Genomic DNA, 15,376 nt, shown 5'->3' with positions numbered 1-15,376 from the left:
CGACCTATAAAAAGATGAGTCCGCCGCAGTAAACGAGAAGGTCTTGTCAGTGACGACAGGGCAGCAAACAGTTAAACTGCCTTTGAAAACGAGCACAGGAGGCGGAAGAGGTGTGTTTTCAACAGGCCTTCAACGCCAGACGCTGAAGTTTCCGCTCAACGGCGAAAGTCATCAGAGTATGGCTGACTAAGGCGGAATAAAACTAAAATCAGGGCAGCGGAAGGTAAAAAACGAAAGAAAGAAGGGCCAGGAGAAAACTTGACTGCTGTTTTGTATTAGTCCGCGGGGACGGAGGACGCCGCTCGGCTCTGCTGTTTACAGGCAGAGGAAAACTTTCAGGAGACGGAAAAAGCAACGATAAGGACACAAGAATAAAAACACCCCGACCAAGGTGCTCATCCTGCAGGAAGCCGAGGCGCCACTGGGAGGGTTTATTTTGGTGGGTTATTTGTAGTTGTTAGCTGGCAATCATTGCTGCTGCTGTTGTTATTAGTGGATACGTGAATTGTATCGCGAAGGGCCCCTGGTGGTCATTGTAGGGACCACTGCGGGGCTCCCGGTAGACTCTGCTGACTTGATGCGTTGTCTCTTGCAGTGTGTGAAGCCATCAGGATGGGGAACAGCAGCAGTGACCGATCCAGTGGAAGTCATGGTGAGAGGTCGTACAGAGAGGGACATCATGGAGGGAAGGAGGCTCGTTCTAACATCATGATGGACAGCGCAGATGATGCAGACCTTTACCAGAGAGAAGATCAAAAGGTATTAGAGCAAGTTTACACCATGAACTCTTAAATAAAGCTTTCTGTTCTGTCCCATTGCACTGGATAGCAAGTGACATGCAGGCTTTTGGAAGTAAATTTGTTGTTAAATGAGTTGGTACCAATTATTGTACAATTAACCAATTTCCCCCCCAACCACAACTGGTCGCCGTGGATGGCGGCCAGTCCCTGAGCCTGGCTGTTCCGTTTGAGGCTTCTTCCTGTTAAAAGGGAGTTATGTCACCAAGTGCTCGCTCAGAGCAGGATTGTGTGATTGCTGGGATATTCTCTCTATTGTATGCTCCTTACCTGATGATATAAAGCACCTTGTAACAGGTAGCTGTTGTTGTGAATTGACACTATATAAATAAAATTGGATAAATACCTCTTATATATGGTTTTAAAGAGGTAAAAGAGGGGCCTAAACTAGAATTATTAACCAGAAGCTTTTATTTTTACGACTGATCAGAGTGCAGTGTAATGGAGAACAAGAGGCAGGATTAACCAGTTTAATTAATGCTGAGGCAACATGTTGACACTACCTCGGAGGAGGGAGAGCAATCCAAAGAGCTTAGTGTCTTGTAAAATAGTTGGTGCAAAGTGTCAGTAATGTGTCAAAATGGTCAAATGTGGTCTGTTCAGGATGTGCAAACTGTGTGTAATGGATGTAAGGAAGGCTATATATTCTGTTAGTGATGTGTACACAAGTCAAATGTTAAAACAAAGATTTGTCCAACAGTTTGTTTTATCAATGTCAAATTCCTGATAAAGGTGAATTAAGTCTTTTTGTATCTAATTGGAGAGTAACATCAAAGAGCATCATAAGCTAAAGCTATGTTTTAGAGGTTACACATACAAAAAGCACTTTTCTGTATCCTTTAGTGTTTTTCTAAGTTTGCCATTCAGTCTGGAGAAAGACTACAGGCGCTCTTGCTAACAGGGCAGTAATGCAGTGATATCATGCTTCTCAGTCTCCACAGGAGTTACAGGAGTTTCTGGCCTGGCAGCAGGACCTGGAGAGCGACGCTAAAAATCTAGCGCAGGCCAGACCGACTGTGTTCAGATGGGCGGGTGCAGCGAAAGACGTCTTTGTGTCCGGCTCTTTTAACAACTGGTCTACCAAGATCCCACTCAACAAAAGGTAGTTTGAGTCAGGGGAAAGCAGCCTCAGAGATGCTTCACTGTTTAAACTTATTAAAAAGTAACAAGCGGTTGTTTCTCAAACCCAGTCGGAATAACTTTGTGGCTATTGTGGACTTGCCTGAGGGAGAGCACCAATACAAGTTCTGTGTGGATGGTCAGTGGATCTTGGATCCGGCTGGGGTGAGTGGAGGTTTTACATTTTGGGGTCACTAGTTTACTCTTATTAGTGGTTTACACTTAGAAGTGTGTATCATTACCTTTTTAAAATGTTTTAATTTTTTTATGCTCTCACACAGGCCGTGGTAACGTCTAAAACTGGAACAGTCAATAATGTCATACAGGTGAAAACAACAGACTTTGAAGTCTTTGATGCCCTCAGGATTGACTCTCAGGACTCGGCTGACGTCTCGGGTATGGAAACTTGTTAATTTGTAACTCAAAAACTTTGAGGTGGTTCTGTAACTCCAAAGCATGTTCAGACTTGGGCCATATTGATTTGTATGCTCACAATTTTGGATATTTGGCTGATTATTGCTTTGATGATTGTACCCTTAGCAGCCAGCTTGTTACGTAGGTACACCCATTCAGCCTGTTGTTAACACAAATATCAATCACATGGTAACGACATGGTACATTTGGGCATGAAGCTGAAGTTCAAACAAAAATGCAGAATGGAGAATAAAAGTGATTTTAAGTGACTTTGGCGTGGTTGTTGGCTGCACACTGGTCTGAGTATTCTAGAAATGGCTGATCTGCTGGGATTTTTTTTTTTCCCCCCACAAAACCATCTGTAGTGTCTCTAGCTAATGGAGTGGGTGGGACAAAATATCCAGTGAGCGGCTTTTCTCTGGGAGAAAATGCCTTATTGATGTGAAGTCAGATGGACTACAGCAGCAGAAGACCACACCGAGCTAAGAACAGGAAACTGAAGCTATAATTTCTGTGGGCTCCCGACTATGTAAACAACATAATCCCTGTATCAGTTCAGGCTGCTGATGGTGTATTAGCGTGAGCAACACCAGTCTACCCTGAATATTGCTGATGTTTGAGATGACTCGGGTTATCTCAAACTGGTTTTTGTTTGTTTTGTTTTTTAACATGACGGTTGGTTCACTGCTCTCAAATGGCCATTGTCAGTCCAAAGAGGACTTTGGGATGTGGTGCAACACAAGAATTCATATCATGAGTGTGCAGCTGTCAAATCTACAGCAACTGTGATGATGTCATATCAATATCAAATTAATATACTAAATCTGAGGAATGTTTCGGCACCTTGTTGAGTCTATGCAGCAAAGAATTACAGCAATTATGCAGGCAACAGGGGTACTAGCAGTTTTTACCCAATAATGTGGCTGCTGACTGTAGATGAATGATTGGAATCGAGTCCAAACTTTATGCTGCCTGATTAATAAAGATTATTGATGGAAAAGCCTTTGAATCGATTGTCCCAGAAAATGATGGTCTACATGCGCCGAAACAGCTAAAATATGCAGAGTGCAGCTGCAGCATTTTGGAGGAGTCTGGTTTTTATTTCAATATTGCATATTGTTTTTTTGTTTGTTTTCACTGGTGTTTGTTTACAAAGGGTCCTTGAATAATTCTGTCTGCTGTATCTCTCTGTAAAGCTTTATTAAGGCGAAGTTATTTATTTGTTTACATTTGATCACTCTTTCCCAGACTTGTCCAGTTCTCCTCCTGGCCCCTACCTACAGGACGCATATGTAACCAAGCCAGATGACAAACTCAAACATCCTCCTTTCTTACCTCCTCACCTGCTGCAAGTGCTGCTCAACAAGGACACTGGTATTTCTGTAAGTCCAGGCTTTGAGTTGTTATATACATTTAATTATATAATTATTTATATGCATATGTTTAATTTTACGTTTGATTCATCCTGCTGTGAATTTTCCACAGTGTGACCCGACACTGCTTCCAGAGCCTAACCATGTGATGCTAAATCACCTGTATGCCCTCTCCATCAAGGTAACAAATTGAATAGATCTTTTTTATTTTTTTATTTTTTATTTTTGCCCAAATTGTTAATGCTGTAGTTCAGATTGTGATTGTCAGTTCTCACGGTGCTGTGTCAAAATGTCATGCGATCATGTGATTGTGGGTTGCTTTCTGTTTGTTTTTAAAGGACGGGGTGATGGTTCTCAGTGCAACACACCGATACAAGAAAAAGTACGTGACCACTCTTCTGTACAAGCCAATATAATCCACGGAGGTGCGCTCCCTCCTCCTCTTTTGAAATCGATCTGTTGGTGTACACAGCTGCTATCTGGACTGCTTTGCTGAAACTGGACCTAAAGTATCTTCCTGATATCGGTTTAAAACATTTGGTAAAGTTATTGATTTTGAACTGTTCTATGATCTCAGAATTTGAAAATGTTGAAATGTTCAATGTTTGCAAATACGTGTTATGTTATGAGCAGGCCGGTGTTTTAAAAGACTTCATTCCAACTTCACCCTGATTAATTAATACAAGTGTGGTTGCTGGAGACCAAAATGATGAGGACGGGGGAGATCTGTAATCGTTCAACTCTGACGCCAAGCCTCAATTTTGACATTTGAATTGAAGTGACCTGGAATTGCCTGAAACTGAGACTTGAAAAATGTTAGTTTTACTAACCAGGAGGCTAGCACAGCTGCATCGGCTCTCCTTACACGAGGAAATGGACACAAAGACACTAAGAGGTGGAAAAAATGTAACATGTAATGAATTTCATATGATTCCTCTGTTGTTTTTTGTTTTTCTTTTCTAAAAATACAATGTTTTTCAGATGACACATTATAAATCAGAAATAGAATGAAATTTTCATAAAAAAATGATGACTGCAAAAATCCATTAGTGCTATGAGTTTTTGTGTTTGTGCGTGGGTTTTTATTTTTTGAGGTTGTATGATTCTGTGCACACACTGGGCTTTAGAAACCAGGTTCTTGTTTTTGTCGTGAATTGCACGAGTACACTTATTTTTAGTTCAGCATGAGATGAGCATCAGTGTCCACCTGTGCAGCTGTTCTTATTTATTATTATTATTATTTTTTGAATGATGCAATTTGTAAATGAATATACTAAAACGGCTGTAGTCAACATACTCAACAGTATGTTGACTCTAAGCATAAGCATTCACTGCACCTACTGTATCTACATCCAGGTAAAGATTCACATAATCAAATTGTTTTTAAATGGACACGATGAAAAGCAAAACCTGGAAATGGTTCAATTACATATTTTCAGTCTTTTTTTTTTTTTCCTGTTGTTTGTGCCCATAAAGAAACAAGTTTAGCAGAGTGAAAATCAGGTAAGGGAAGCATGACAGATGTTTACTTCTGTTGCACAAACATGTAGGTAAAGGACATAAATAACATGAACATATTACAGAATGTTATATTTCTATATTTCTAATCAACTTGGTAGCTCTTGACACTTGACGGAGAACAAATTTTGGGGTCAACTTGAAAGAAAGGCACATGTGAAATGTAAAAGAGCAAATATGACATGATATTTAGGTGCAAACTGTTATGCAGCATTTAGAATCCCCATATAGCGGTATCATTTCCTGTAATATGCCAATACAAGGAATTTATTCCGCTCCCCTCCAATCATGGACCATCTTCTAATTCAGTGAATGATGGTCAGCTTATCATTGATCTTTCCACTCAAATGTGGCTGTTCTTCTCTGTCACCCAATTGCAGAAGCTGCTTCATCAGCTGCAAAGCAAACAAACCCTCTACAGCCTTCCTACTGCAGGATGTCACTGACAGTAGCCTTGGTGCATAACCGCAAGTTGTAATAAGAGGCTGCAGACCTCAGATTTTTAGGGACTTCTGGTGTAGACGATCAGGCATGCGTTTATGAGTATTTTATTTAGTTAGCAGTAGTTTTCAAGTTGGAACAGTGGTGGTATAATGGTGGAGTAATGAAAAGCTGAAACAGAAAGGGATTTGGGTCATCCCACTAACACTGTCATCTTTACTCTCATGGAGTTATGTGCACTGTCGATGACTTTTACAGCTGGGTGGAGATGTTGGTCCTCTTGAGGTCTTTATAGATTTGAATTGAATCCTGTCTATAATCTATGTGTGATCTACAGACACAGCAACGAAACTGAACTTTTGAAACGAGGTTAAACAACCAAAGGCTTCCTGCTTTAAATTAAGGAGGCTGGTTTAGTTGATCACAATAGCAACCTAGTAGTTTCAGGGCTTTGTGGAGGCTGATCACTGAAGTTTAGGAAAATTACCGATGTCTCATGTCAACTATATAGGATCACCACAATTTACAGGCAATTTTAAGTTTTGAAAAGCCCCATTTGTGTGTGTGTGTGTGTGTGTGTGTGTGTGTGTGTGTGTTACTGGGGATATTTTGTCACTCCAATGATAAACTGTGTCACATTTAGTCCTGGACAAGTAAAGAAGGAAACATGAAATACAAACATGATGGTCGTGAAAATTAATATTTGTGATGGAAAAAAGCTATGAAGGCCATGTTCTGTGCAAAAATACTTTTCAAATTATATTGTTACTGTAGTCAAATGAACAAGTTGTAATCCACCATCACTTAAATAAGAAAGTAAATCAACAAAGAAACTTTTAAATAACCAGTTCTTAATTCAGTTTTTGGTTGATTCTCGGGTTTTACTGTGCTGTGTTAAATGACTGGGTTTCGTTAGGGTTTATAATCAATTCAATTCAAACTTTTATTCATATAAATCTAATTGACAGCAGTAGATGTCAAGGTACAGTATGTGATATAGACCCTACAGTATTAGGGTTAGTAATCAAATGATACCCTATGAGCAAGCACTTGGCAACAGTGAGGGGAATCTCCCTTTCAACAGGAAGCAACCTCTGGTAGGGTCGTTATTTGCCATGACTGGTTTGGGGGTAAGGATAAAGGGAAGAGAGCATAGAGACAGAACAAAAAGCACAGCGTGGGAGATAAAAGATAAAGGTTAATGACACGCAGTAGTAGTATAAGCACATTGGAAGTACTCACTGCATCATCACAAGTCCATCAGCAGCTTGAGCCTTTAGTATCGAAAGGGAAAGTTTTAAACTCAAAGTTAAAATTAAATAGATGGTGGGAAGAAAGGGAGATAGGAAACTAGTAAGTGAATTGGAAATGAAGGGAGGGAGCCTGAGAGGGAGAAAAGGAGAGAAGGTAGGAAGATAGAGTGGGAAGATGCTGTGAAGAAAGGGAAATAGGGAGGGATTAAGGAACTGAAGGACAGAGGAAAAAAGGCATAAAGATTGGAGGAAAGAGGGAAAAGAGTAGGAGGAAGATAGAAATATAGGAAGGGAGGAAAGAGATAACACATGAGTATAGGTAGGAGGGAGGAGAGAATGAGGAAGATATGGAGCAAAGGAAGGGAGACAAGGGAGGAGGATCAAGGGAGAGGTAAATACAGGGAGGGGATAGGATGGAGGGAGGAATAAATGAAGGTAAATAGGGATGGAGAAATTGGAGGAAGTGGGTGAGGGGTAAATACAGGGAGGAAGTAAGGAGATAGAGATGGAGGGAGGGTGGGAGAAATTAAGGCACATACGGGTACATACTAATAGAGAGAGAGGGAGGGAAGACAAATAAAGGGAGGGAGGGAGTGTGTGTGTACTGTGTGTTACGCACTGATCAATAATCAGTCATTTGTTCCATTATAAGTGGTCACACTAATGGAAGCAGAGCAGCTGCAGACAGTCTGACTGTAAACTGATTACATTTCATATTGAAATGTCTTCACAGACTGAGATTCAGTCAGAGTCTGAACTTCAACATCTTTTTCACTGAAAGTCACCTAAATCAGTCCCACTGGCTCGACCCAGAACCGGAATCACTTAAAGATGTCACAGGTTCTGTAAAGGATCTGCAAACCGTGCCCAGGTCTGCTTGCATGGTGGAGTCGGACATAAGTCGGACACAAGACTCAGAGCTTAGTTTTAAACTCAGTTTGTTGAACAAGCTGCCTGGTGTAGGGTCCCAGTGGTCTTAAGACCATAACCCAATATTCTTCTCTTTGTTTGAGGTGTGCAAATTTATCTCCACCCCTGCACTGAGACTAATAGATTTACCTGCTGACACTTGTAGTGTTCAGTCCTCAGTCTACTTGCAATCACACCTACAGAGAAAAAAAAGTTAGATTTTTCTCTATGCAGGTGTGAAAAAAACACACCTTTAAAGGTGTTTTTATTGATTAAAAACACCTTTAAAAGTTTCTCACAATAATTGAACTTACCACAGCAAAAATTGTCTTTAGGCCAGTGGAGCCAGGTTTCTGGTTTGGGAGCAGACAATTAATGCCTGACTAGTTTGTGCCGTTCTGAAGCTGAATCCTGGGGGTTCCAGTATAAAAAGATTGGGATCCCAATCTTTTTGTACTATTGTTAACATTGTTAATCAGAACAGTTTTCTTCTCTCAAGTCACAAAAGTTGGTGATGAGCCAGACTGAACATATATCTCCTCTGATGTCTATAGTTTGGATTCAGAAGTCCTGATCAGAATCCCACAAGGGATGCTCTTAATGAGCCATAAGAAACGAAAACCCTCTGCGTGCGTGTTGCGGACAGCCATTTTTCTGAAGATGAAAGTGTGCAATTATCCTTCATCATACTTCGAACTCATCAGATTTAAAAAGTTAAGGACACTGATAAAACGCTGTCTCTAATATGTGTTGATTTTTACTGTGTAGTTGTTCATGTCATGTATCACCCCCAGTACAGCACCACAAAAGCACAGTGCTGTATGCTCACACATGCTGGAGCTAATCATCTCTACAGGAGGCGGTGCCTGATAACGCTCTCGCTGATCATACCTGTGTTTCCTCTCAGATGACTCTCTCCATGTACAGATGCTCAGTCAACTTGGTGAAGCCCTGAAAACACCTGTGTATTATATTTGTAGGCATAAAAGACATTTTATAACATAACAAATACGTTAATATAAAAAAAAAACTTGTGTCACCAGTCACTGAACTTCTGTCCCTTAAAGTGTGCAATGAGTACAGATAGATGAATGAGACACTCCGTAAATAGTCAGCAAGTGTCTTCTGTCAGATTTCAACTACAGCACAACATGGAGACGTTTCTAGGTAAAGTTCTGAAACACGGAGAGCAGCAGCATTTCAGTCTTGGTGGTTCCAAATAAAGACCAAAAAAGTGCACTGAACAGAAAACCCCCACAGATTTACCAAAGTTATCTTCAATCCAAAGTAATGTGATGTTAAAGATGAATTGCACAAGGCACATTCAAATAATATTAAGAAATCACACAAGTCCTTTGTTCCGAGAGTTCGTTGCAAGGATGTGTCAGAGTATTAGTAACAGATTCAGAGAGTGGGACTCAGAGGCTAAGACGACCAAGAACCACTTACAAAGCATGGGAGGGGACAAAAACTAGTGGGCGGGGTATGGTCACATGGAAGTGTTGGTGACAAGAAGAGATTAAGCATCTGAAAGACAACAATGAGCTGATAAGTTCAAAGACCAAGGCATATTGTGGCAAAACAAAAGTTTCACAGGGCCAGCATCAAGCATGCTGGGGGAAATTGTCTTCAGATTTACTTGATTAACCAAGATACAATTCAGCAGGATGAACAGGCATTGTTTCAGTAACAAAGTCATGTTAATTAATGAGACACACAATGTGTAAGGATCAAAGAAGCTTCATTTCAAAGAACTCCTGTTGCTTTAAAAATACATTTTTGATATGCTGTCATGTTATGAACTATAGTTTTCTGGGTTTTTTTACCAGCTGACATTTAAAATTGCAGATTCCAGTCCTATTTTGTCACAATCAGCTGCGTAGCATGAGGATAGTTTTATTGTGGTGCCAAATGCAGAACACAGCAGACAGAAGTAAAAAATATGGCAAGCCTTTAATGCTGAATAGTTCAAAGATAAACATGATCCAAAAAACAGTGGAGCCAGGAAATGCAAATAACAAGGAAACAGTAGGAACAATAATACAGGAAACCCAGGGAATGCATCCAGGAAACAATGGGAAACACAGAGAAACCAAGACAAGGAAACGTCTTGATGCATCATCCAGGAAAGTAAATCTCCAAAAGTTGATTCTGTTCATCAGGACGTAGTGTTTTGTGGGAGAAACGTTTCGTCACTCATCCAAGTGAGACAAGGAAACACACAAGTGGAGGCTACGTCCACACTAACACATTAGTTTTCTCGTTTTCTCTCCGTTTTGGCCTCCACACTGAGGCGGCGTTTTCGCTGGTGGAAAACGCATACATTTGAAAACATTCAAATGCAGTGTGGACAGCGAAAATGCAGACTTTCTAAAAAGATGACGCATGTTAGTCATATGATGCAGTCATGTAACCAATTAAACTAAGATAGCAGAGGGCATTCTACAGCAGTTGTTTTGTTTGCTCTCAATTTTACAGCCCTATTAAAGATTAATATCAGTTTGTACATGCTCCAGATAGCTTTTCTTTAAATTCTTTAACTCTCACTCGCTTTTGCAACTTTGTACTTTTACGCAGCAACAACTCCACCTCATTGTTAGTCCATTTAAAAAAAAACTCGGTGCTTTTTCTCAACATTTTGCTGTAACGTTTCAAAGAGCCGCAGAGTAAATAAACGGCAGACAGAAATGAGGCAGGTCGAATCTTCTTGCGTTTCACGCATGCGCAGTGCTGGAACGTAAGCATTTTCGGACTCTGTGAAAACGACTGAAAAAGACAGTGTGGACGCGTTTTCAGATGAAAACGCTGTTTTGAAATCTATCTGGGCTAGTGTGGACGTAGCCTAAGTCAATACAAAGCACAAGTGACGAAAACTAGGAAGTAACTAAACAGAGAAGACAGACTCTAACACACAAACCTGACACAGAAGGGGATAAAAGGAAGGCTAAGAAAACATAAAAGAGACCATAAAGAAACCAAAAAACAAAGACTTGTGATGCACATGATACACATCAGGAATAAACAATACTGGTCAAACTAAGAACCAAAGGGTATGTTCAATAATAAGAATAAAAAAAAGTCCAAAACAGAAAACCCAGGACCATCACACCTCACTGCATTTCTTTTTCCTGTTAGCTGTTGGTTTAGTTTGCTGTGACTCTTTTGGCCACTGTGCTGGCGAGAAAAAGCGCAGTCCCATCAGTCCTGCTGTTCCCGCATAACTTACTGATACTAAGACTTGAGACAGGGTGATTAAAATGATAGTCCAGCAGCTCTCTGTATTACTGCCCTCTGTCAAGGCAAAGACTTTAGATGACACCATTAATTTAGGTTCATTTGTTTCAAGTACACGAGTGCACACATTCATCCTGAGCTCAAGCTAGATGACCATCAAGAACCAGCTGTGCAGTTTTATGTTTTAGATGATGGCTGTCTTTATTAATGGCATTTGTACATTAATAAACAACAATTGGAGGTTGTATGAATGAATCAAAACCAATCAACTTTCCACAGTTTCCACAGTGACCACTTTTCTATACAAGGCTCCACAGATCTGAGCTCATTTTTGAAATAAAAGCCAATTGTATGTTGTACGGTTGCTTTGCTGAAACCAGACCCTGATGTCAGTCTAAAGACAGCAGAATAAATTTTGTAATGGGATCAAAAGTTGAAAATATTTCAGTTAAACTTGTGGATCAGTGTTCAAACTGACACCTTAAAAGAATGAGTCAGCTGTGTTATAAGTGCTTATGAATGGGAAATAGTGAGTATTGAAAAGTGACAAATCAATCTTTCTGCTGTGGTGGGTGATGTGATCAGTTGGCACAGTAAACTGAGTGATCCAGGTTCTTGTTTTCTGGGTTGTATGTATTCTGGGCAAAGCAGTGAGCCGCAGCACGATCACACTCGCACACAGCAGCTTGACACGTATCGTTGGCCGCTGCAGAGAAAGAGCTGTGTCAGCACATGAATACACAACTTCACAGTAATAGCTAAACATCTAACACATTTAAACATTACAAATGTGGCGTGGTTCCATACATACATGGACAGTTGGAAATTTGTGATTTAAATACATTTTTTAAAACCCAGAACATTAGAATTTAACTATTTCTTTTGCCCAAAATGTGTGTGTGTGTAAGCCTGTTTAGTAAGACTTGTTGTTACCTGAGCAGGTCACTCTTTGATTATTGCAGGTAAAATCGAAATCAATAATGTAAGGAAGGTCTTCAGCATCCCCGCATCCAGGAATCTTTTTGCTATTTGCATAGCATTTATCGTGAATTTGGCAGCACCTGCAAATGGATCGGGAGGAGAGAGCATGTTTGAGACAATGTCAAGTTCCCTTCTATTTCAAAAACTGAAAACAAGTCTGATGTGTAGTGTCTGATTCCTACGCATCCACTCCATCTCGGGGGGTCCCCTTCCCTCCGAAGCCACAATAGCAGCCGTAATTGTTGTATCTTAGAGGGTTAACACCGGGCTGGGCGCACTGGATCATCGACCCAAAATGCCACATTGCCTTAGGCAGCACTGCACCACTGACCGCACAAGCTGTTAGGACGTACTCAAAAAATCGATTAGGAGAATTTATCTATTTATATATATATAAAATCTCTTGTAAAGGAAAAACAACAACAACAACTTTTAAAGCGATACAGTCATTGTGTAAAACACGACTGATAATAACGTACACAAGCTTTTTCATGCTTACCCGTGAGAAGCAGCAGCAGAGGAGGAGTAATCAAATTCATGGTTGCAGTCACATGAACCTGAAATTTGGTACAGCCTGCTTTTATAAGTACAGGTGAGAGGGGGTGGAGACATCTGTCAAAGACTAACATCAAATCTGATGCTCTGTTAGGCCAGCACACTTTGTTTTTCTTGTATTTCATTGGTAGAACATAACAGCATGTACTCGGTTTCTGTACTGTGTAAATTTAAGGTAATAAACCTCACTTTAGTATTTTTATGACATGCTTCTTAAACTTTGTTTAGAAAAATCAATATCAAAGTTTCAGTTTATAAATTATGCTTTTATATATGAACCACCAAATGGTACAGTTCAATCACATGTGGAAAGCACAAAATAATGGAAAGGAATATTCAAAGACCTAATTCTGAAGCAACAGGTGAGAGGTGAACGATCAAAGGAGTTTATTTCATCCACTAGTTGTTTTTCAGCAGCAGTGAGTGGTGGGATGCATAAGTAGTCAAACCATGCACTACAGTGAACTTGAACTAATTTATGGGCAGTGGGCACAAAGGCTTGTTATAGTAGGACAAAATGCGATTGGACAGTTAAGATCATTCCCTCAGCAGACTGGTGAACTTGATGTGAACCTGATGAGTAAGAGCAGACCCCAGAATCAGATTTCAGGTTCAATTAGAAGATCGGGGGATTAAATGCTATGAAAAATAACTTGATGTTTGTTAAATTAAAAATGAAAATCTAAATGTTCTTCCAAATGTTCAGCATGAGTATATACAAAAAAGCCATGACATTTTGGGACTCTTACAGCACATCGTCCACCTTTTCTGCCAGAAAATAAAATCCATGCCACGAGACCAGCAAAACCCTTTAAAAACCAGTTGGAGTTGGTACTAACTGCCCCTTTCAGACGCACTCTGACACGTACAGATATGCTCCGTTCACTCTCAGAACAGCTCTGCCAAACACAGTTTAAACACCTGTCAGAATAAACCAAATCAAAGTGCAGTGCCATTGAAAAAAGAGGAACTGGCAAAAAATCCTGACAACCAAAAGAAAACTGTGTATAATGGCTTCACTAGTAAAGCACAGATTCAAGTTCCTTCTATAAGGAAAACATTCAGAAAACGTTTATAAGAGCAAAATTATGGAGAATACCAATGGATCATAAAAGGTCTACAAAAAGCCTCTAATTAATTAGAGAATTTATAAAATACAGAAGGTTACATCAAAGATATCTGGATCACGTGTGCAGCTGAAGAAAAGAAGGTGGCACTTTGAGCATTAGTAAGATCTATTAGTAAGGTATTAGCAAATACTTAATTCATCATTTATACATCATTACTGCTTCTTAGTATGGCATTTCTAAGTACAGGTATGTTTATCCATCTGTTACGTTTAGGCCGTTCACGTTTACAGCTGTCACTGCAACCGCATCACTGCTAGCAATAATCATAGTCATAATAATATATGTGCAGTAATAAACTGCTAAGCAGGACTAATGCTATATAAATGATGGATTAAGCATTTGTTAAAACCTTACTTATATCTTTCTGATGCTTAGTAGTGTGACATAAGTGGCATTGCTAAAAAAAACAAAACGTCAGTGACCCTTTAACATACAATTGCAGTTTGTACACAAATGAAAATAGCTGAAGTTATAACACTGTACAGAAATAGAGATCGACACCAAGTCACAAGTGATACAGTTACAGGCCTGTTTCTCTGCTTTTACAACTCTTCAAAATACTGGACGAAGTTGTCATTAACAGATGAGAACAAATAAATTGATAAACACAAAACAGCTCCGGTTCTTGATCACAACAAAAACAAAAACGTTTGTGAACCTGGTTTTGGAAGGATAGATATATCATTATATCTATATTTATCAGATAAATAAAAAAAAATTCTTTCTCTCTTTTGTGGGGCGAGTGTAGACAAGTATTGGGGGGATGTGGGGTTAATGGTGATCAGGGTAAACTGGTTTTGAGCATGTGGGAGGGATTAATAAGTGTGTAGGTATTCCTTCCTACTCTATTTTGGACTTGGCAATTGAGTTGGTATTTCATGTCACGTTTATATTTTATGTGTATATGTTGATTTGTTTGATTTACATGTCTGGAGTAAAAGGTTATCATCATCATCATCATCATCATCATCATCATCGTCATCGTCATCGTCATCAAGGAGGCAGTCACCATGTACAAATATGTCACCGTCTGAAGGTCAGTGAATGACTCACAGCTCAGACATTCATTTGATATACTGTGAAGACTGTATATAATTAAAATATTAATTTAATTATATATGCATTACATAGAAATCTTAAGGTTATAGCACAAAAAATATAATGTGAGATGAGACCTTGGTGACCTCATATCTGGCTTCAGAGACGTATATACGGTTATTTATGGGGTTAAGCTTTCATCACCATCACCTGCCTTTATATTTTATGCACATTTTTATATAATGAAAGTTTGTTACAATATTTTTTACTTTTAACTGAAAATTTTTCTTCTACTTGCCTCTATTATATGGTTGGTCTTTTCTCCCTGGTCACTCTGTGTTTCCATGGATTTGAATTGTTGGAAGTTGAATTAAAAATAACTCGTCAGCCTCACAGCTGTGTAAATAGCCAGCACTTACCACAGTTCCCACAACTTTCCACGGCACATTTCTGACGTGGGGTGTTTTATATGTGTATCTCATAGTGTTGTCACAAAAGGAAGCAGAACATGATGATGAATGTGCTGGACCTTTACAGCACACTGAGTAGTTAAAAAAATAAAGTGATGCATATTAAAGTACGGCTGACAAAATTACAGTTAGAGCTTTAAAAAC

The 15,376-nt window shown here is 39.5% G+C and overlaps 3 protein-coding genes across 3 annotated transcripts in view; 1 reads left to right on the top strand and 2 right to left on the bottom strand.

The window, feature by feature from the left end:
- The window catches only part of pop5 (POP5 homolog, ribonuclease P/MRP subunit), an 88,212-nt gene that overhangs the window by 54,686 nt on the left and 18,150 nt on the right, over nucleotides 1-15,376 (bottom strand). The window lies entirely within an intron of this gene.
- On the top strand, nucleotides 18-4,739 carry prkab1b (protein kinase, AMP-activated, beta 1 non-catalytic subunit, b). Its single transcript, XM_082555630.1, has 8 exons — nucleotides 18-439; nucleotides 596-759; nucleotides 1,730-1,899; nucleotides 1,988-2,081; nucleotides 2,198-2,312; nucleotides 3,579-3,712; nucleotides 3,816-3,884; nucleotides 4,042-4,739. Exons 2-8 carry the CDS (start codon nucleotides 613-615, stop codon nucleotides 4,117-4,119), a joined length of 807 nt encoding a protein of 268 aa, XP_082411756.1. The 5' UTR covers nucleotides 18-439; nucleotides 596-612; the 3' UTR covers nucleotides 4,120-4,739.
- On the bottom strand, nucleotides 9,759-15,123 carry LOC309718293 (phospholipase A2-like). Its single transcript, XM_082553378.1, has 5 exons — nucleotides 15,061-15,123; nucleotides 12,539-12,596; nucleotides 12,222-12,378; nucleotides 11,992-12,119; nucleotides 9,759-11,764 (listed from the first exon to the last, which is right to left on the bottom strand). Exons 1-5 carry the CDS (start codon nucleotides 15,106-15,108, stop codon nucleotides 11,640-11,642), a joined length of 516 nt encoding a protein of 171 aa, XP_082409504.1. The 5' UTR covers nucleotides 15,109-15,123; the 3' UTR covers nucleotides 9,759-11,639.

Source organism: Aulonocara stuartgranti, assembly GCF_965226115.1.
Source record: "Aulonocara stuartgranti genome assembly, chromosome: 12".
Taxonomy (NCBI): domain Eukaryota; kingdom Metazoa; phylum Chordata; class Actinopteri; order Cichliformes; family Cichlidae; genus Aulonocara; species Aulonocara stuartgranti.
The sequence above is the reverse complement of the archived record's forward strand: the minus strand, read 5'-3'. Positions and strand labels throughout refer to the sequence as shown.